Genomic DNA, 22,894 nt, shown 5'->3' with positions numbered 1-22,894 from the left:
GACCACACATTAGTTTCGCGGCTAAATAACAAACATGGCCAGCAAAATAGTTTAGACAGTTTAGAACTACCACACAACCAATTCCACTTACCATATGATGTTGAAGTGAAATGGCGTGTGTACTCACGCTGTTTTTCTTTTACGTCCATGGACAAATTTAACTCAGGAGTTGGTCTTTCCATTTTCACAATTTCAACTTTCTCGTTGTATGTACGACGGTTAAAAGGCACTTTTAATAAACCTTCTATTACACAGTCATTTTCAACACAAACCTCTCCAGAAACTTGTTCTGCCATATTTTTCACAATATCACTTAATTGGGAAATTAAAAACTTAATAATTCACAATTAATATAACTCTTAGATACTCGAACAAATCACAAATTTAAAATACTGCACTGCAAGAACACAATCAAATTAATGAGCTAGCGTACTAAGCATATTGTTGCTTCGCGCCTTCCAAGAAACCGATCACGAGAGCGGCAACTCACCCTCACAGTGCACGATGGGAACAGGAGGGAGCGGGGGGACGGGGAGTTGTGCGACGTGAGCGGAACGGTCACAGGCTACCCTTCGCGGCAGCAGTTTCTCCAGTGATAACGCCTTGACAACTTGTTTCTTTTCGAGAGCAGAGAGCGCATATAAATCTAACAATTACTTTAATTTTAATTACTGTGGTAAAACTAATACGGTAATACAAAATTATTACATTATGTTATATTATAAACTTTTTCTTTTGTAATTTCCTTGGGCTACCGCTGGTAGCCCCGGTAGTCCGCAAAATACGCCCCTGGAGTTTATAGGTTATTCCAGATCCTGCTCCAGTTTCTCGATTCATTAATGACTCTATAAACATGGAGCCAATTCTATTCTCGGTACCATGGTGTAGATTCTGTTGCTGTTCCTTTCATTAATTTTTGACTTAAGGTTTTTTTTTTACTAATTTCTTCTGTTCAGACTACATTGCACACCTAGGAAGTCACGAGCACTGTGATGTTCCTGTGTGTATTTGGCCTGTTATAGGAGTGTGTTGAGCACGAAGGGAAGAGTTGTGCATACGATAGATATCACCACCACTTCAAATAACTGCATAATAAATAGCTGGACTAAGAACAATAATATTTGTATCTCCGTGTAACTTGTAATACTATCTCCTAAAAAAAAAAAACAACACACTCCTTAGATTAAACTGTACTAACAACAGCATAAACAGATTTTGATCTTTATACGACATCTTTCATCTGAATAATAAAACTCTGTAGCAAAATCAATGGTGATGATATAATAATAATAATAATAATAATAATAATAATAATAATAATAATATATGGGAAATGCCTGTTATTATTCGGTTGAGAAGCTTTTGTCATCTAGTCTGCTGTCAAAAAATCTGAAAGTTAGAATTTATAAAACAGTTATATTACCGGTTGTTCTGTATGGCTGTGAAACTTGGACTCTCACTTTGAGAGAGGAACAGAGATTGAGGGTTTTTGAGAATAAGGTTCTTAGGAAAATATTTGGGGCTAAGAGGGATGAAGTTACAGGAGAATGGAGAAAGTTGCACAACGCAGAGCTGCACGCATTGTTCCTTCACCTGACATAATTAGGAACATTAAGTCCAGACGTTTGAGATGGGCAGGGCATGTAGCATGTATGGGCGAATCCAGAAATGCATATAGAGTGTTAGTTGGGAGGCCAGAGGGGAAAAGACCTTTGGGGAGGCGGAGACGTAGATGGGAAGATAATATTAAAATGGATTTGAGGGAGGTGGGATATGATGGTAGGGACTGGATTAATCTTGCTCAGGATAGGGACCGATGGCGGGCTTATGTGAGGGCGGCAATGAACCTGCGGGTTCCTTAAAAGCCAGTAAGTAAGTAAGTAATAATAATAATAATAATAATAATAATAATAATAATAATAATAATAAAATATAAAGATAAACTGATCTTTCTATAATTTTATTATTACACAACTTACTGTAAATTAAGGCTTTAATTCTTATGAAGTACTTCTTCTTAAAACAACAAATTGTAATTAACTTTGGAATGCAAAAGTCAGTGCTGTTTTTTTATGATAGGTTTCTAGCTATAAATGAAAGAGTTAGACATTATCAAACATTTTAAGCTTGTGTTTCTTCAGATGTTGCTGCTTGCTGGCGACAATGATGTCAGTGTTGGGTGTAGTACTTTTAGTAGATGCAAGTCTCATTATAGACATGAGACGATTGTCAAACAAGAGCTAACTGTAGCGTTTACATCTATTGCCTTTGCCAGCTGTGAATGTGTACTAATCCCTGTAACACAAGATTCTTGCTGCTCCCCTTAAAGCTGTGAGAGGGGAATGAACTGTGTACTTATCAGCAAGAATTGCTAGATTGAGCAAATGCTTACAGCGAGCACTCTTTGACATGGCTGATGTAGAGGATAGTTGATATCAAGTTCTACATGCTTTTCTATCAGCTTTGGTAGGCTATATTTCTCTTTAAGCTGTAGGACTTATTGTATATGGGTATTTCTGAAAGAAAAAAAAAAGGTTAATTTTGGTAATCAAAAGTTATAAAATATAAATTGTTTACAAGAAACTAAGAGCAGACAGCAAAAGGAAAGAGAAAAAATAAAGAGAGATCGGTATGAAGAAAATGAAGAATTTATCCATGACAGATACAGAACCGACCTTTCTTTTACCTCTTCATCACGTTCATCACCTAGTGAATCTGATAACAAAGATGAATTTACCGTCCAAATCATTATCTACACCTTCAACATCAGTACCTACTGCAAATGTTCCCTCCTCACCATCTAGTGTCCCTATAAACATATTCATGTACCCGTAGTCAGTGCTTTGGATAGATTCAGTCTTCCAGATGTATTCGAAGTCCTTACAATGACATCAAGCTTCTTACTCTCTGTAAGAATTACTCCAGCCAAACTGTAGTTAAGAAAACACATACCGGTATATTATATTATGGCCCTTTGCCGGCATCTTTGGTTTCTGTTATGTATTTCAATGATCCTAATACGTTGCTATGGTTTTGTTGATAAATAAAGCAATGAGTTGGATTCTCAAGACATACAAATTTGGCGACAAGAATTAAAAAAAAGAATATAATGAAAAAAGTAATAAATGAAATTGAAAATAATAACGACATTAATCAAAACCAGCTTGCTACAGTTTTGGAAATTTATTCAAGTAATATCGGAACTTTTCCTGAATATCGTGCTGGAGATAACTGGACGACTTAGCAAGAGAGACTGGATCAGTACTTCATTGTAAATTATATAGAAGAGGACCAGATAGTAGTGGTGTTATTGACCCTATTAGGTGAGGAATCTTACAAAATATTTATGTGACCCAATACTACCAAGTATTAAAATATGCAATGAATTATTTGTTTTCCTGAAAGATCACTTTTCAAAAAGAATATCCATGTTTAGAGAAAGGATAGAATTTTATTTTCTTGTGCAAGGACAACATGAAAGTATCAGACAGTGAGTAGCAAGAATAAAAGATAAAGCCATTGATTGTAGATTTGGACAATTGCTTGAGGAAAAATTTAAAGATAAATTTGTTTGTGAGTTATGGGAAAATATTGGATTGAGTGTTTGAAGAGGAACATACCACCCCTCTTAAAGAACTTCTAGAAATAGCTTTAAAGGAAGAAGCTATATTGACATCTGTATACGTTAAAGTAATCAAGGTCTCTAGATGTCGCTGATGAACATTGGTTAGTTAGGTCCTCTCATCCCATTTCATCAATGTATTTATCCGCCATCTTTGCGCCATCGGTTGCTGTTGTCAAGCAGAACGTTCTCCTAAAGTTTATGTTTTATTATTAAATAAATGCCTCTATGAAGTGATATATGAAATGTCTAAAAGCAATCTAAGTTTAGTGTATTTCAAATGTTACTGTTACACCTCAAAGATGTAGGCACTTTTAACTTAAAATATACAGACAAAAAAATACAAAAATGTCCACGTACGAAATTAATAAATAGATCGTTTTAATATCCAAACTCGGAGAAGCTAACAGCATATAGGCTTACTTGTTTTACAAAGTAAAGCTCATATAATATGAAAGAAAAGCTAGGTTGGCCTTATAAAATATATGACCCAGTGAGATAGCTCGGTCTCTAGAGTGTACCTTGAGATTCTTATTCAAAAGGTTCCATGTTTAAAGTTTGGGCCGGCCAACCTGTTTGGGTTTTTCATGGTTTTTCCCCAGGTACTTAAGGAAATTCTGGATAGAGGCAGGTGCCTCGATATACCAATCTCTTCTACTTTAAAAAATACACCAAGGAAATTCTGGATAGAGGCAGGTGCCTCGATATACCAATCTCTTCTACTTTAAAAAAATACACCAAGGAAATTCTGGATAGAGGCAGGTGCCTCGATATACCAATCTCTTCTACTTTAAAAAATACACCAAGGAAATTCTGGATAGACGCAGGTGCCTCGATATACCAATCTCTTCTACTTTAAAAAATACACCAAGGAAATTCTGGGTAGAGGCAGGTGCCTCGATATACCAATCTCTTCTACTTTAAAAAATACACCAAGGAAATTCTGGATGAGGCAGGTGCCTCGATATACCAATCTCTTCTACTTTAAAAAAATATTCTGGGTAGAGGCAGGTGCCTCGATATACCATCTCTTCTACTTTAAAAAATACACCAAGGAAATTCTGGATAGAGGCAGGTGCCTCGATATACCAATCTCTTCTACTTTAAAAAAATACACCAAGGAAATTCTGGATAGAGGCAGGTGCCTCGATATACCAATCTCTTCTACTTTAAAAAAATACACCAAGGAAATTCTGGATAGAGGCAGGTGCCTCGATATACCAATCTCTTCTACTTTAAAAAATACACCAAGGAAATTCTGGATAGAGGCAGGTGCCTCGATATACCAATCTCTTCTACTTTAAAAAAATACACCAAGGAAATTCTGGATAGAGGCAGGTGCCTCGATATACCAATCTCTTCTACTTTAAAAAATACACCAAGGAAATTCTGGATAGACGCAGGTGCCTCGATATACCAATCTCTTCTACTTTAAAAAATACACCAAGGAAATTCTGGATAGAGGCAGGTGCCTCGATATACCAATCTCTTCTACTTTAAAAAAATACACCAAGGAAATTCTGGATAGAGGCAGGTGCCTCGATATACCAATCTCTTCTGCTTTAAAAAATACACCAAGGAAATTCTGGATAGAGGCAGGTGCCTCGATATACCAATCTCTTCTACTTTAAAAAATACACCAAGGAAATTCTGGGTAGAGGCAGGTGCCTCGATATACCAATCTCTTCTACTTTAAAATAATACACCAAGGAAATTCTGGATAGAGGCAGGTGCCTCGATATACCAATCTCTTCTACTTTAAAAAAATACACCAAGAAAATTCTGGATAGAGGCAGGTGCCTCGATATACCAATCTCTTCTACTTTAAAAAAATACACCAAGGAAATTCTGGATAGAGGCAGGTGCCTCGATATACCAGTCTCTTCTACTTTAAAAAATACACCAAGGAAATTCTGGATAGAGGCAGGTGCCTCGATATACCAATCTCTTCTACTTTAAAAAATACACCAAGGAAATTCTGGATAGAGGCAGGTGCCTCGATATACCAATCTCTTCTACTTTAAAAAAATACACCAAGGAAATTCTGGATAGAGGCAGGTGCCTCGATATACCAATCTCTTCTACTTTAAAAAATACACCAAGGAAATTCTGGATAGACGCAGGTGCCTCGATATACCAATCTCTTCTACTTTAAAAAATACACCAAGGAAATTCTGGATAGAGGCAGGTGCCTCGATATACCAATCTCTTCTACTTTAAAAAAATACACCAAGGAAATTCTGGATAGAGGCAGGTGCCTCGATATACCAATCTCTTCTGCTTTAAAAAATACACCAAGGAAATTCTGGATAGAGGCAGGTGCCTCGATATACCAATCTCTTCTACTTTAAAAAATACACCAAGGAAATTCTGGGTAGAGGCAGGTGCCTCGATATACCAATCTCTTCTACTTTAAAATAATACACCAAGGAAATTCTGGATAGAGGCAGGTGCCTCGATATACCAATCTCTTCTACTTTAAAAAAATACACCAAGAAAATTCTGGATAGAGGCAGGTGCCTCGATATACCAATCTCTTCTACTTTAAAAAAATACACCAAGGAAATTCTGGATAGAGGCAGGTGCCTCGATATACCAGTCTCTTCTACTTTAAAAAATACACCAAGGAAATTCTGGATAGAGGCAGGTGCCTCGATATACCAATCTCTTCTACTTTAAAAAAATACACCAAGGAAATTCTGGATAGAGGCAGGTGCCTCGATATACCAATCTCTTCTACTTTAAAAAAAATACACCAAGGAAATTCTGGATAGAGGCAGGTGCCTCGATATACCAATCTCTTCTACTTTAAAAAAATACACCAAGGAAATTCTGGATAGAGGCAGGTGCCTCGATATACCAATCTCTTCTACTTTAAAAAATACACCAAGGAAATTCTGGATAGAGACAGGTGCCTCGATATACCAATCTCTTCTACTTTAAAAAAATACACCATTTAAAATGAACAGGATATTCAATAAATATTTCAAACATATCCAGAATATTAATAGATTGTAATTGAAAATATGATGAACCTTCGATCTCGCCATGCACAAGAAATGAGAGAAAAAAAAACCTACTTAAATCATTAAAAATAACCTCAGAATTGTGCCACGGCACTCTAAACCCACTAAAACACCTTAATTTCTTATATACGTATCCAACCAACGATTTTCTCTGGCACATGAAATCATCATGTAACCTAATGGTCTTATGATTATATTGTACTATCCAGGAAAGCACTTCTTTCTTTGGTCCAGGGTAAATCTACTGTATTTCTGTACTTAATCTATCGAAAAGCATGAATTAGGTACTTTAAGAGCAAAAGGCACGAAACTTTTTTGTTTTAATTGAAATATTTGTTTTAAAATATAGTTTTCTGCTTGCATGGTTACTTTATTTGTGAATAGACATATACTTTGAATAAAAGATATTGTTTGTATTATTGTATTTTGAAGTTATTTTTCATAAGTTTCCTGAAAACCTAATAATTCAGCAGTTAGCACATTCTTTGGATTAAATGAGTTCTGTTAATTTAAATATTTTAATTTACTTCATATTGCTTAACAGCATTGTTAACCAATGCTATTAATATCTGCCTTAGAACAACCCAATCAGTTACTGAAGTTAATCACTATATATTTGACTTTGCCCTTTTGGCCTCCATTATTCCTATTTTTATATTTGTGTCGAAAGTATAGGCAACTTAATCCAAATTCCATGTGAGTCAGCACATCCAGGCATTTTGGAAACTTATCTTATGACATTTATACATTTAAACACAAATTCCTTCATAACAATGTAAACAAACTGAACAGATGGCACAAATATGGTGGCATATGAAGACCTGACTTATCGATGGACCTTGAAAGAAATAATTGTCATCAAGCCATCATTATTTTTATTAAATCTATTTTTTTCTATAAATGTATTAATTACCCATTTTACACACACATTTGAATTGGAACATTTTTAATGACCTAAGTACCAACGTAAAGTGTTAGCCGTGTGTTCAACAGACCTCTCTCAAAATTGTCAAAGAACCTTCTTCTTTGTTATAAGAGCAGAAATGATCCAGATAGTTTCTACCTCAGATGTGTGATGAACAGTAAAAGAAAATTTTATGTGCACGAATACAACCTAGAAGCTGTGATGGTGAATTTCTGCGAATTTGTAAGATCAGAAATGATCCAGACAGATTTTTAATTATGCATGGTTGAGTATAAAGTCTTTTGATCATCTTCTGAGTAAAGGGGGGGGGGGGGGGGAGCGCAAAACTGGAGACTGTCTACAAACCTTAGAAAACCAATTTCTGCAGAATAGCATCTAATTCTCACAATAAAGTGAGTTTCAATTATTATTTTAGTATGACTTATTTATTATTACATATTCATTTATTATACATATGAGTACAAAACCGTGTTTTTATAACATGATAGAATTTATTATAAACCATTTCTGAAAGGAATTATAATTTTTCAATGAAAAACAGTAAAGTAAAAGCATAATATGTATTTTCAAAATGTATTTATTAAAAAAAAAGAGAGAGAAAACATTGAGTTTCTAGGGGCTGGTTTTCGAATTTTTCTGTAATTCATCTGCCAGGTCCCATTTCACTTTCTGCTTGTAAAGGGCCGAATCAGCAGCTCATACATTACATTGTTGGCTAGGCCTATAGAAAATTTTGAAACACAACTGATTCCCTCAATACATGCTTGGTGACTGATTAGATGGGTTAGGTAGGTTGGAACAGGCAATTTGGCTGGCTTGGTAGGTTACTTGGTGACTCACCACCTGCTATCCTCCAGGAAAAACTTGCACTGTGGCCGTAGCATTAGAGTACCAAACACAACAATGATATTGATTAGTTTTGTAAAGAAACACATCACTGCCATGTTGATACAAACATTATATTGCTCAATCTATGAAGTTTTCTGAAATTGAACACTAAACTTATGCACACAGAACAAACGAAACTAAGTTACATACAGGGTAATCCAGGAGGACTTACCACCACTTACGGACCATATTTATGAAGATATTTTGATATAGAAGGTCGTACAAATATGAGTCCTATTCTCAATATTTTTCAGAGTTACACTAATTTGAAGTTGTTAAAAAATACCATTTTTTTTAAGAGTAAAAAGAATATTATAAATAGACAGTGAACTATTCCGAAGAACCATTTCTTTAATTGGCTAGTATTCTGAAGCTACAAATATATTGTTAATTCCGTAGTTGCTTCATACAGGTTCCCCCCCCCCCCCCCCGATTTTTAACTATAAAATTACATTTTTCTTACGCACTTGTCACAACAGTTGTTACAAATCATGCCACTCTTGTAAACTCTTTAAAACTGTACATTAGGATGCAAAATTGAACTGTAAAGGATCAAGTTGCTAGAAGTCGTGTGATCTGTATAGTCGGAGGCACCGATTTTGGCAGATGACCTCGATGACATTTCCAGTAGGCGAGCCAATATTGTTTGTGTAAGCTGCGAGAATGAGCTGTGATAACATTCTGAGTCTTTCATATTTTCATAACAGCAGCTCGTATCAATTATCCTTATTATGAAACACACCACGGTACAGTCCTACTCAAAGAATACCTTTAATTAATGTAAATGACTTCCGTTTGCAATGATTTTACAATACGTCTCCTACATTTTCTAAATTAAATTAATTCTTAATTAAAAGGAAAATTCTACCCTTACCAAATCAATATACAAGATTTGTCCAGTAATAATCTAGGGATCGTCTACTGGTGGTGCGACAATTCAAGTTAATAAAATTACGATTCTTCTTAATAATCAAAATATAATTTGGTTAATTGGGTAAAATTGCATGCTGCGGAAGTTAGATTTATATAAGAGTATAATAAATAGGATTGTAATGGATATTACAAGGGCAATAATTTCTTCACACGCACATTGTGAATAGAACAGAGAAGACAGCATTTTAAAATATTCAAAATCGTACAAAATATTGGAGAAACCAATTTTCCCTGCATAAATTGCACCAATTGAAAAATATAATTACCATTCACAATAAATACTGTATTTTATGGATTCTAAAAAGTTTATTAATCTAGAGATTTTGGCTGATGACTATATTAAATTCCAGCACAACATTCATTCAGAATATGTAGAAATTACACTTTGGATTTTACTAAATATATAGGCCTACTATCAAAAGATGTTACATAACCCCTTAAATACTGTACATGTGTTACCTGTGCGATATCCGATGTTTAATTTTTTAAAATATAATTCATAGTATTGAAACTGCCATATTGAATTCGCACAAATTGTATTATTCGTAATTTTCGTCTCGAAAACCCCTAAGATATCTAATTTAATTTTTCACCCATTTTTGTCCCACTCCACCACTTTAGGGACAAAGTCGGACTAAATAATACCTTATTCGTATTCTGTGATCACAAAGATCCCCAGATATCGACTTTCATAGAGATCGGATGACATGAGATTTCTCATTCCCTTCTGCCTTTTCATCAGTGCCTTAGGATATGGTATTTAAAAAATCTAAGAATGTTTAACCAATATTGTAGAGAGTAACCTTCATTTTAAATTTTACGTCTCTAGTTAAATATAGTTTAGTGAATTTTTAAAATCGTCGACTTATTTCTCTCTCCTCTCTGCTCGGAAGTATAAAAAAAAAAAAAAAAAAAACCAAAACAAAAATGAAGTTATTTCAAGGGAGTAGTCTACATGAAATTTAATTTTTTTTCTTTCCTTATACATTTTAGAAAAAATTCTGAGAGATGAGATGAATAGTCTAACCCAATTTTATGAGTGAATCTTTGTTTTAAATTTAAAGGCTGTACGTCTGCTGGTTAAACAAAATAAATCGGTATAATTATTTTGATCATTACTACCTCCCATTTTCCATCCCTTAATGTTCGTATTTCGTAAAACTCAGTCTTATCTATTGATTAAGGATTAAAATATTTCCATATACATATATATTTCCATATATATAACAGATTATATTTCCATTTCGTACAATATTCTGGTCACGAGACATAATCATATACTTTGTCTTTTCGGGATTTACTACCAAACCTATCGCTTTATTTGCTTCAAGTAAAATTTCCGTGTTTTCCCTAATCGTTTGTGGAGTTTTTCCTAACATATTCACGTCATCCGCATAGACAAAAAGCTTATGTAACCTGTTCAATTCCAAACCCTCTGTGTTACCCTGAACTTTCCTAATGGCATATTCTAGAGCGAAGTTAAAAAGTAAAGGTGATAGTGCACCTCTTTGCTTTAGTCCGCAGTGAATTGGAAAAGCATCAGATAGAAACTGGCCTATACGGACTCTGCTGTAAGTTTCATTGAGACACATTTTAATTAATCGAACAAGTTTCTTGGGAATACCAAAGACACATATAGACTACTGTAATATTTGTTTAGTTTTTGGAGGTGACTGTCCAGAGTGCACAAATACTCGGGCGTGCATGTTTGCTCTTATGTCCTACCCATTCCACTGCGACAGAGATAACAGCCGATCTTGCAGCGGTGAGAACTCGCTCTCCAGTACACATTAAGAAAATCCATCTGCCAAAATCCCTGGCGCGACCTATAACAATGGTTGTGATAAGTGCATAAGACTAATGTAATTTTAGTTAAAAATTAAAAAAAAGAAACCTGTACAAAGCAGTAACAACACATTTTTAGCTTCAGAATACTAGCCAATAAAAGAAATGATACTTCTGAATAGTTCATTCTCTATCTGTAATATTCTTTTACCCTTAAAACTAAAGAAAAAAGGTATTTTACAAAAATTTTAAATTAGTGTAACTCTGAAAATATTCAGAATAGGACTCATGTTTATATGACATTTTGTGCTCAGAATATCTTCAGAAATAAGCTTCGTAAGTGGTGGCAACTACCCATGAATCACTTTATATATTAGTTTGAGTAATTTTACAAAGAATAAATCAAACATTGTCATGGAAGAAACTTATACAGTAGATTAATAAGACAAAGAGTTAGGTATAATTTAAATTTATATAAATGTTAAAAATGCTGTCGCCTATTACAATAGATTAAAGAAATATTCATTGCAAGAGCTAGCTGATTAAGTTAGTTAATATTCATTTATGTATTTTTAGAATAAATCAATTATGAGCTATGTATTTTTACTAAGAGAATAGTCATTTTTTATTATCAGAGAAAAAGCCATTCATTACTGGAAATGTGCTTTTTTTTTTAGAATGGCCCATATACCCTTCCTGATTCTTCAGATGTTGCTTTTGGTTTATTTAAGTGTTGCAGTAAATGAAGTACTGCTGTCCATATGCAGTGTTATGTTCATAGTCTGGAATTGTACAAAATGTTATGTAAAACTGTGCACGTTGTTGACTGGTCACACAGCATTCTTTAGCTCATTTTTTATATTAAAACTTGCTCTTTTCTTAATGTAAAAATGGTATTAGTATCATATAGTATTTTTAGTTTTACAAAACGTAACACTGATTTTGTCATTTTGCAGTTCTGTCTCTTAATTTATTTCAGGTTGAGCTGTATGCTAATCACAATTCTGTTAAAAATATAACGGCACGATTGTTGGAGTATGGCTTCCACTTGTGCTCAGTTCATCTTGTGGATTCACATTATTGTACGGATCCTGGTAAGAGTCTCATGGCCGAGTGTAACATTCTTGATCAAAACTTTACCACGATTAAGTTCGCATTTTATCTTGTTCAGCTTCAGCATCCAGTTCATAAATTACGACGAAAATTAAACGTGGCAGTTTACCAAGATAAAAATTGACCACCCTTGATGGTGTGATTGTATGGAATTCATCAGGGTCAGATTCCAACAAGATGGCAGTGCAATTCGATGTTCTTGATGGAATTGAAGACGAAATGATATACCTGGATTATTTAAACAGAAACCAACTTCAAATTGGCAATATTGTGAAAAGAGGGGGTTCTTTTGAAGAATACGGGGATAGGAAATGCGAATAAAGATTTCGTCTGTCCAAAGAAACCATGTGGTGGTGAATGAAATGTATGAAAGATTGGAATTTCCTACTAATCGAAATAATCCAATCTCACCTATGAATAGAGTTTTAACAACGTTAACATAGTACACTGCAGGGACATTTAGGACGTAACATTGTGATTGATAATATTTGTAATAGTCATCTACCACTGCACTACATACTATTATTGATCATGTGTTGAACATTATTGCGTCTTTCTGGACATGCTATATTTCGTTCCCTTCAAAGGCAGAACTACGATCTGTAATGGATGAATTTCATCAAATACATGAATTTCCGGGTGTTGTGGGAATAGTAGGCTGTACTCACATCAGAATTTGGTCTCCTGTCTTGGCGTAAGAGCCAACCAGCTCTAATAGAATTCCTATTTCATGGCCTGAAAAATTCGGGGTTCTCTTTTTATTCTCCATAATCATTTTATCCTTCTGTGGCGTTATAAATAAATGAGTGAAGCAGAGCAGTCTAACAGAATCAAAGTGCGCAACAATTGGATATGATCTGTTTTTATCTCTGCTCTCCTATGGATGCTTTCCTTTGTAAAAATAGTGTGCGATCTCTGAGTTAACCCGGGTAAGAAGGTGGTCAGAAGAACGGGTATCTGTGACCAAGGTTCACTGTTGGTGCACCACAATCGTATTTTGACTGCGTCCTGTGATTCCTGATCATTACGTTTTCAAGGTTCATTGTTGGTGCACCACAATCGTATTTTGACTGCGTCCCGTGATTCCTGATCATTACGTTTTCTGACCGAGATTGGTACACTCGCCATCAGTGTTATCTTAATGGTTGAGTCCATATGGTATAGTGTTTTCAGAGTTCAGAAAATACCATTGGGTATATAGGCATTTTCTTATGGACATCCCCTCCTCTTTGTAATATAACTAAAATAAGTTGTTCATGTACTTTCTAATGTATATAACAAAACTAAATCTATTCCATTTATTTGGTTATTGGAAATACAAATAAACTAACATATAAATACATTTATAAGCAATATAAAGCGTTTATATTTGAAGCAATGCTTAGTTACAGTATTTAGATTGACTTCTGTTATTTTATATACATCAGAAAATTCGTAAATACCATATTTTAAGTTATATTACAAAGAGGGGAAATGTCTGCTAAGAAGATGTTATATACCAATGACATTTCCTGAACTCCGAATGCTCTGTAGGTTTATAGCTGTTTTTATTTAGGATGAACCAAGTGGCTTGTGTGAGAGTAATAGCTCTGAAGTAAACAACTATAAAAGACGTAAAGATTTCCTTGTTCTTTTACATCCTGTTACAAAATATTCGAGCTCCTACTGTTTTAGATTTTTATTTAAATAAACACTTCGGTTCATCCTAAATTTATTCATAAAAGCATCTTATATTGGCACCATGTAGCTCAGCTGGTTATGGACTGGAAGGTTCCAGCACAGTCTAATACTTACAGTCGTGCAACTTCAACACTTTTTTTGCCAACATTCGCGACACTAGCGCCCAAGCGGCAGGCAAGGCACTGGTCATAGGGTTGATACAGCCAGCACGTGCTTTAAAGGGATGCGAGATGTTATAATAATGTTTTAATCATGCGTCGGAATAAAGGCAATGTGTGCAATGACGAAAATTGCAGTAACAACAAATTTAAATCTCCGAATTTGTCGTTCTTCAGATTCCCTAAAGACCAAGAGAAAATCATAACTCAGTCATAACCAATAATCCACGTTGTAGGTAGCCTACGTATTGTGTTCTATAAAACATTTATTACTTATCAGTTACCTATTTGTATGTCAGGAAGGACAGTTTAAATAAAAACAAAGTAAATACCTGTTACAGTATATTATTTTTTTGCAGAGATCATATTTGTAAATGTGTAACCATTCCGATTTTGGATAATATATCTACAGTTTTTAATGCAAGTAATTTAATAATTTTTGTATTCGTGTTTTTTTCTTTATATTTTTCAAGAATGTTATATAGCATTCAAGTAGGTATCATGGTGATAATTTTGCAAGAATTCATGGAGTATAGTAATCCTTTTGCAAAATATTCACTTCTTGAATAAATCCAGACTGTGTCGATAAATTTCTGATGTGTTGGTGTAGATTCATGTGCCAGACTTATTAAGTTCTCAAGAAATAAAATAGCCTTTTTAAATTTAATATAAAAAGCAATCTTTTCTCTAATAATTTGCATGACTGTTATTGGTGTTGATTTTACATTCCCAGTGATTATTTGAGCCGTTCAGTGCAGAAGTGGTCTAAGTCAAAATCAGGTAATGAGGTTTAAAGTAAAAATTCTGTAAAATACAGCGCAAAGTAGCAATTAATACATCCTTCGTGCTATTCACTGACAATTAATAGTTTAAATACATTCAATATTAACTGCCACTTTGCGCTCTATTTTATAGAATGTTTACTTTAACCCCTCATTACCCATTTTTGACTTACACCACTTCTGCTCTGAAAATAAAATTAGGCCTACATTTTCTGAGTTAATTGAAGTTACAATTTTTTCAACAAAATTGTGTGTTCATTTATTTGTTCTCACCTACGTCATATTAACAGTAAGTGCATGTAAATTACGTATTATATATGTAGGATAAGTTAAAATTAGGCATTATGTGTGAAAACTGGAAATGTAATGTAAAAAGCGGTAAAATTACCATAAAAATTTAAACCATAACATCAGCACTATTTGTGACTCAAAATAATAAAGAAAATACCGGTTCTTAAGAAATGGAAAAATAATGAACTTCATATTAATATTTAAATCCTCCCCTTTTCTTTATTTTCAAGTTTTCCTCAGCGGCCGAGTTTACCCCAATTTGCGGTATGCAAAATCGATCATTTTTCAGGAAATAGGGAGAGGCATTCACCACGAGATATGCCCTACAATTTTGAAGATACTAATTTTTACTCTTCTCACAGGAAATACAAAGTTCCAATGATTCATAAATATATTTAGGAATGAATTGAATTAACCGACCACGCACGAACAATTATATTATTTTAAACCATGATACGCGATCAGGGCCATGATTCAGTTGTAAGGAGCAGAAAGAATTACGTTTATTCCCAGCTTCTGAAACTTGTAGATTAACTGCGTGTGAAATTCTTGCAGGATTCTAAAGTAGAATTAATTAGAACCATATACACTTATTGTATAGTATAAACATATAAAATAAATTACGCAAAACCCGTTTTCTGATGTGTTATCATATGTCGTGTGCATACTTTTAACTTGCCTGCCGCTAGAGGGCTACTGTCGCGCCAGCTGTCAAATGTTGGCATATTTTATACGTATGAGTTGCGTGACTGTATCTATTAGACTGTGGTTCCAGGTTATCTTGAGTGATGATGGGATTTTTCTTACTTCCAAAACTTCTAAAATGGCCCTAAGTTCCACTCAGCCTCATACAAATTGAGAACTGGGTCTTTCTTGAATAATTTCAAGGGAAAAAATTGTTCCGGGGCCAAGTATCGATCCCGGGACCTTTGGCTGAATGCACCAATGCTCTTACCAACTGAGCTATTCTTGTGGATAAAAGGCTGTTAGTGTCATGCTGACACCACCTCATTCTATTACCGAGCATGAAAACCATTCTTCCAAAAGTCTTCATGGCGTGTAAAGGGGATACTTTTACCTTTATCTTATATTAACTAAATTCATACAGGCTGCAAAACAGTAAAATGTGTGATTATTTGTCATAGTTTTTTTCTTTCCAATGGCACTGAATTTGTGATTTTGTACCATTTGACTTCTGACATCCCAATATAAAGCTGTCAGATGTTTCCTATCTCTTTTTACAAATAAATTGAAATAAAATATGTATTTTTATGTGTAAGAAAATATTGATATGAATGTTGTACTACTTTCTGAATTTTTTGAGGCAATGCAAAAAGCAGGATGTGACGAGTTTTAATGTAATAAATTAATATCGAAGTGTTTTCGTTACATTACAGAATGTGTGAAATCATTTGTTTGAAGATATGATACCTAGACTTTGCATTAAAAATGCATATAGAAAGTTTTACTTTCTAAGAAACTTAAAAAAAAAAAAAACAGTTTAAAAATACCTGTAACATTCTAAAACGCACCTCATATAAATCTAAAAAAAATCCAGTTTCCAGTCTATTTTGAAAACTGTTTTGCAGTTGCAAGTTTTTAAGTTGCCATCATGGCTTAGCTAGGACTGATCTGTTTACAGAGATATATTATCATCGATTTCTTACAAAGCTGTGTTTTTCAGTGTAATTTTTGTGTATAATTCTGTGAACCATGCATACATTATTTGTACTATTATGTGCAGGTAAATTCATCTCAGCATTGATGCTGTCTTTGTCAACAATGCTACAGATTGAGTTACCACATGTTAATGTTCTGTCAAAGATAGACCTCACAGTTAAATTTGGGGACAAACTGCTTTTTGGAATCGATTTTTATACAGATGTGCTGGATCTTGATTATTTGCTTGAAGCTCTTGATGACCACCCAATTTCACGAAAGTGAGTATCATTTCTGTATGAGAACATCAGTTATTCAAAATCGCATATATTCATATTTCATTACACAAGAATATTTTCAGGAAAAGAATATATTATTTAGTTATTAATATATACTACGTGATTTTGTTTATTAGACTCTTGATTCAGGTAGACTTCATAACTTAAGAGTGTGTAGCATAATTATATTACTTGACATGTAGGCAGTGGTTGATCATGAAGTTCAATCGTAGAGTGGTTCTTATTTAAGCAAGTCAGTCAGACATGCTGAAAATTTAATGCCAAATCAGAAGGAATCGTATTTTTTGGTAATAGCAATACACGCAACATCTTCAACAATTACTTTCTTTGTTACATTTACCCTTCTATATACCTAAAATACCATATTGAAGCAAAACAAACTTGCGAAATTTGGATAATTATGCGAAATATGTTAGTGCCACGAAATACACCCCCCCCCCTCGCAAAAACTGCCAAATATGCACAAACTCTTTATTCAGTATTGTTAAAAAACATGTTAGTGACTTTTGTTTCAGTTAATTTGTCAGTCACTTAGTAATACCAATAGTGCTGTGTTTTCTTTATGGATATTGTGTGCATTCACTTCTACTATTTTTGTGGCTATCTAAAAGGACCAGTTTCTGTAATCGACATGTAACATATAAAACTCTTCAAGCTTTACTGCTGTATATTATACAACAGTGGCTATATTTTGATGTGAAGAGATTTTGCGGGAACTAGTAGAGAACCACATTGAATTAGATGTGAATTATCTGCAGGCAAAATGGTTATTACATCTAATGTGGACAGTGAGAGGGACTTTTCTGTGTACCTACACGAAAATACTCATTGACTGTCACACAAATATCTTTGTGCGGACAATGTAGAAACATGCTTCATTTATATTTTAGTGACGCTGATATGTGATACACGTAAGAAAAAAATATAAAAAAGTAACAAAAAGTTGTATATCAAACATAACACAGTACAATTAATTGACAAACTTATTTCACGAAACACTTACCGAAATAATGGCAAGTTTAACTTTTTTTTTACTTGAAGTTATTGATTCGATAAATGTTTTGAAAAATCAGTTATCTATTACAGATCAATTACAAATATAACAACATTCTATTAATTTTTTCGCAACTATTATTGTTCCTATAAGCATTTTTGTATTAGTCATTTATTATTATGTCACATATGATCTTTGGTTACCTTTTTATTGGGCCACTCTGTATGCAATTATTAATTTTGTTCATTATAATTCAGATGTATCACCTAACTGTGTAATCCCCGATTGTGTAATTTATAACCATTGTAATGGTTTAAAATACTGGGTTAAATTATTACACGTTACTTTACTTTTTCATTCATACCTTAAATTAGCAAGTTTTTCTTCAGGTGTAATGGCCTCTCAAAATTTGGTGTCTTGGCATTCAGTGTGAGGTTTAATCACAACCAAGAGTTCGTAACGTTTCTCTTGAGACACATTTTAAAGTATTAAAGTATTTCATAAATATCTTGCTGTCTCTCAAGAATTCTGGAAAAAGGTGATGTTCAGCAAAAACAGCTCTTTTAGTACTGATCTCATGGGCTCACATTCTAACCTCTCACGTTTCTTCCTCCTCCTCCTCGACCCATAGAGCTAACAGAAACATTTCATCCTCAGACTCACTGGACACGTTACACTTACCACATTAGAACCAACACTGCCTGGGGAGGGCACGCCATTCGAAGCTGTTTTGCCACATCAAATGGGTGAGCATTTGCTGTGTTGCAGCTTGCCATCCCTTGACTCTAGTGGGGACCCAGTGTAATACACATTGATTTATATCCAAAACATTTTTTACTTTACTAATCAGATTTTAATTAAGCAAATTAACCACACCCAAATGTGTTTGCTGCTGAAGTAATTATTCTTTGGTCATGATTTTTATATGCATAGTTCATAGGTTACATTTCGGCTAAAAACAATCTATAATGCAATACATTTCAGTCTATCTTACAATTGAGCTTATTAAAGTAAATCTTGCCTTTCGGTAAGTTTGAAACACTCAATAATAATTAATGTGTTCGAATAAAAATGTATTATCGCGTATTAGACCACTACGGGTAGTCCCTTTAATGATGTTTATCACATGTAAGGGACAACAAGATAGCAACTTTGTATCATTGCATTTGCAACTTGCTGATAATAGCAACAAAACTGTTCACCATTTCTTCTTTCAGTTACATTATGTATGTAAACTTAACAGCAAAAAGAATGAGCCGTCGGCAATTTCTAAGTTCCAGAGACATAACATTGCACATGCTCGTCTTGTCAAAGCCGTAGTTCACCAGGTAACACATAATTAAACCATTTAAATTTGCTGTATTTTGTTTATGAGTCTAAAATATGTTATAAAATCGAATGGAGTGTTGATTCTAGATACATCAGGGCCTCTGAAGAGTGAAATAATAATAAAATTGATAAAAACAAAATCAACCGAAGTGAATATGAACAGGAAAACAAAGTATTATGCTGAAACGACATTAACAGCAAAGTATTATGCTGAAACGACATTAACAGCACAGTATTATGCTGAAACGACATTAACAGCACAGTATTATGCTGAAACGACATTAACAGTCACAGTAGCATAAGTCGCTATGGCATTGAGATATTGAACGAGTTAATAGTAGTAGCTCAAGGTTCGAATCTCCCACAATGACTTTTTTTTTAATTACAAATTTGCCATCATATACGTCTCACAAAGCTATATTTATGTGGCGATATCTCTTAGGATATGCCCAAACTCTAATAAATAATAAACATCCCTCTCTCTTCCAAGCAATACTCCTGTCTGTTGTTAAAACGTTCTGTCTCGTCATTATGCTTGAAGATGGCAGAGAGACAATAGAGAGCGTGGCATACAGTGTCGTCAAGCTGCGAGGAGAGAATATTTGACGATGGAGGATGCCGTGGACCGTCTAGCACAGTGGTCGTTAGCACTCGCTGAAATGTGCAAAGGGTACGCGGTGCTGTCCCGTGTGTACTGTCGTGCAACAGGGAGAGATAGAGAGCATACCCGCTAGCAGCTACGGAGTGCACCCTAGTGCACTGCGTTTTCCGCGGGTAAGAGAGACTAGCCTCAGCGTGCTCTGTGCTGACGACCCCTGGTCTAGCATATGCTACTCTCCGACAGGACTTCAATTGGAGAAATGTAATTTTCTCCGACGAGGTAATTGTCTTCAGTAGCAATGATGGTCCTGTCCTAATTTATCTTATGGATGGCCACTGATACGATGAATGCTTCATGGGATGACTTAACAGGTCAGGTCATTTGTGGCAGGTCATTGTCGATCATACTGTGATCACTGCTGAGACATTGTTACTATCTGGAAATAACTGATGAAATGAATTGCCACAGACTAACTAACACACAAATACCAATCGAAAGCATCCATTTCATTGTAGAGTATTCAATTTAAATTGTTGAGTTTGAAGTAAAAATACAAAAATCATTATAATATTCGTTTGAAAACATTTTATATTACAGCGGTCAAAGTGACCACTTGGCGATTTTAATAATTTATGATTTAAACAAACTTCCCCTAAAATAGGGGTTGCCCTGAAGGACAGAGTATACCAAATATACAAGTATTAGTGAATGCGTACAATTTTATGAAAATCTTTCCGTAAGAAATATAATTATTATTGTTATGCTATTAATTTACCAATAATTGTAGAACTAATTTAGTCAAAGTAAATATTGTTGTGCTGAGATGATTTACGAAACAACTTATGAAAAGTCATAAACTCACAACAGTACATGATATAAACTACAGCAGCGATAGAGATTTTAAAAATGGAAAGCGGTAAAAATGACTGCTCGGCAGTTCTAGTGTTAGCCAGAAAAACACCACTAATTTCCTCCTAGATAAGTGTATGAAGTAAGAATGTACAAAATTTAATTTAGTTATAGTCATTGGTTTTTGTGAAAATGGTACACGACTAAAATGAAAATCACTAAAATCCTTTAAGCCACTCTTGACCAAAATACTTGGGCAATATTCATGAAAATTACCATACATGTTTCACATCTTGTGATATCCATCATATCCAAATTTCATAATACTATGGCACAAACTAAGTTAGTTATAAAATTTTTAGCTATATAATATTGCACTTTCATTGAACTCTCCCCTTAAGGTTTGATTTTGACAATACAATCTTGTGCCATTTTTTTTGCTAGTTTATCAATGTTATCATTCTCATTTATGCCAACATCTGATAGTATCCATTGAATGCATATTTTTTGTCCCTATTTTCAAGTATTTTAATTAATTTCCTTATTTTAGTTATCTTTTTAGTAGCAGCTATTTTACTGGATCATCCAATTATCTTCTGATCAGAGCTGCAGTGGGAACTGCCTCAGTCTATAATGAAATTATGCTACACTGAAAGCTAAATTGTGAAAGGGGAATATAGTAGGTAGAACTTAAATGAGAAGGATTCAATCCGGCATTGAGACTTGAATCCAATGTGGCTTGGTGGATAAAGTGCCAACAAGTAAAGCTGGAAATCCGGGTTCGAGTCCCAGTACCAGAGAGAATTTTTCTCCGTTCTACCGATTCTTCACTAAATTGTGAAATGTATGATCTTCGAATCGTGAATAAATAAATAGTGTTGAGTTGGCTGTTGTACTGAAAAATATCACTGTTGCAGTAACCATAAAAATTAACAGTCAAGCTGGGACAAAACTGTGTCAGTCCATCCCTGCCGTACAGCATGAAGCTTTACACTCTGCTTTTATTTCACCTGAACTGACTGGTATTTCACTCTAACATAGGGTGACCAGACGTCTTTTTTGTCCGGACATGCCCTCCTTTTTAGGCCTTTGTCCAGGATCCAGGCAGATTTTTAAAATATCAAGAAATGCCTTCCTTGTCGTAACTTGTATGCCTGTTATTTTAAAGTTATCTGATTTGATGCCTTTTGATGGCGGCAGCATCGACAGAATATACTCTTTTTGTCCTCTTTAATAATTATAGTTCCCTTGACTTTCATATGTAGCTAACTGTAAAATCATTATTATTAAGTTTTATCATAATTATTTTGTAATGAAATAGATATGAACATACTTTTAAGTGTGATATAAGCCTAAATCTGTACTGTAAATATTTTGTAATAAAATAAATATTGACGTAATTTAAAGTATAATATAGGCCTAAGCCTAAATCTAAGTAGCTACGGGCATAGCTCAGCCAGCTAAGGCACTTGCCTGCCGATTTGGAGCTGTGCTCAGGTGCGAGTTCGGTCCTTAGGTTCATTACCAGGTTTGCTTTATCCGAGGTTTTCTCCAATCGTAAGGCAAATGTCAGGTAATCTATGGCGAATCCTCGGCCTCATCTCTCCAAATACATCATCTCGCTATCATTAATCTCATTGATGCCAAATAACTTAGTAGTTGATAGTGTCGTGAAATAAGTAAAAAAAATTAATAAACGTAAGTACGTAATATTTTCTGTTCTCTTTTTTCGAACAATATCCTTCTTTTTGAAGCTTTGTGTCCTCTTTTTTTATCGATGTGAATCTGGTCACCCTACTCCAACACACTCTTTCTCTGTTCAGTGTTTTTCTCAGACCTGTGAACAGTAATACATTCCTAGCTTCAGAAGGTCTTTTTGTCAGACACTGCAAACAGAGCATATAATTGCATGCAGTGTAACCTGATTAGATTAAAGTAAATACAGCAGTATTTATAATTT

At 34.3% G+C, this 22,894-nt stretch overlaps 1 protein-coding gene across 6 annotated transcripts in view; it reads left to right on the top strand.

Moving 5' to 3' along the window:
- The window catches only part of LOC138700838 (GPN-loop GTPase 2), a 44,641-nt gene that overhangs the window by 20,893 nt on the left and 854 nt on the right, over positions 1-22,894 (top strand). For 5 of the 6 annotated variants that reach the window (XM_069827197.1, XM_069827206.1, XM_069827187.1 and 2 more), the window contains 2 exons: positions 12,159-12,273; positions 16,948-17,143. In XM_069827197.1, coding sequence (XP_069683298.1) covers positions 12,159-12,273; positions 16,948-17,143 — 311 coding nt within the window. Of the gene's footprint in view, positions 1-12,158; positions 12,274-16,947; positions 17,144-18,812; positions 18,902-22,894 lie in introns of all 6 variants that reach the window. The other variant, XM_069827233.1, reaches the window with a different exon arrangement.

This window comes from Periplaneta americana, chromosome 1 (assembly GCF_040183065.1).
Source record: "Periplaneta americana isolate PAMFEO1 chromosome 1, P.americana_PAMFEO1_priV1, whole genome shotgun sequence".
NCBI lineage: Eukaryota > Metazoa > Arthropoda > Insecta > Blattodea > Blattidae > Periplaneta > Periplaneta americana.
The sequence above is the reverse complement of the archived record's forward strand: the minus strand, read 5'-3'. Positions and strand labels throughout refer to the sequence as shown.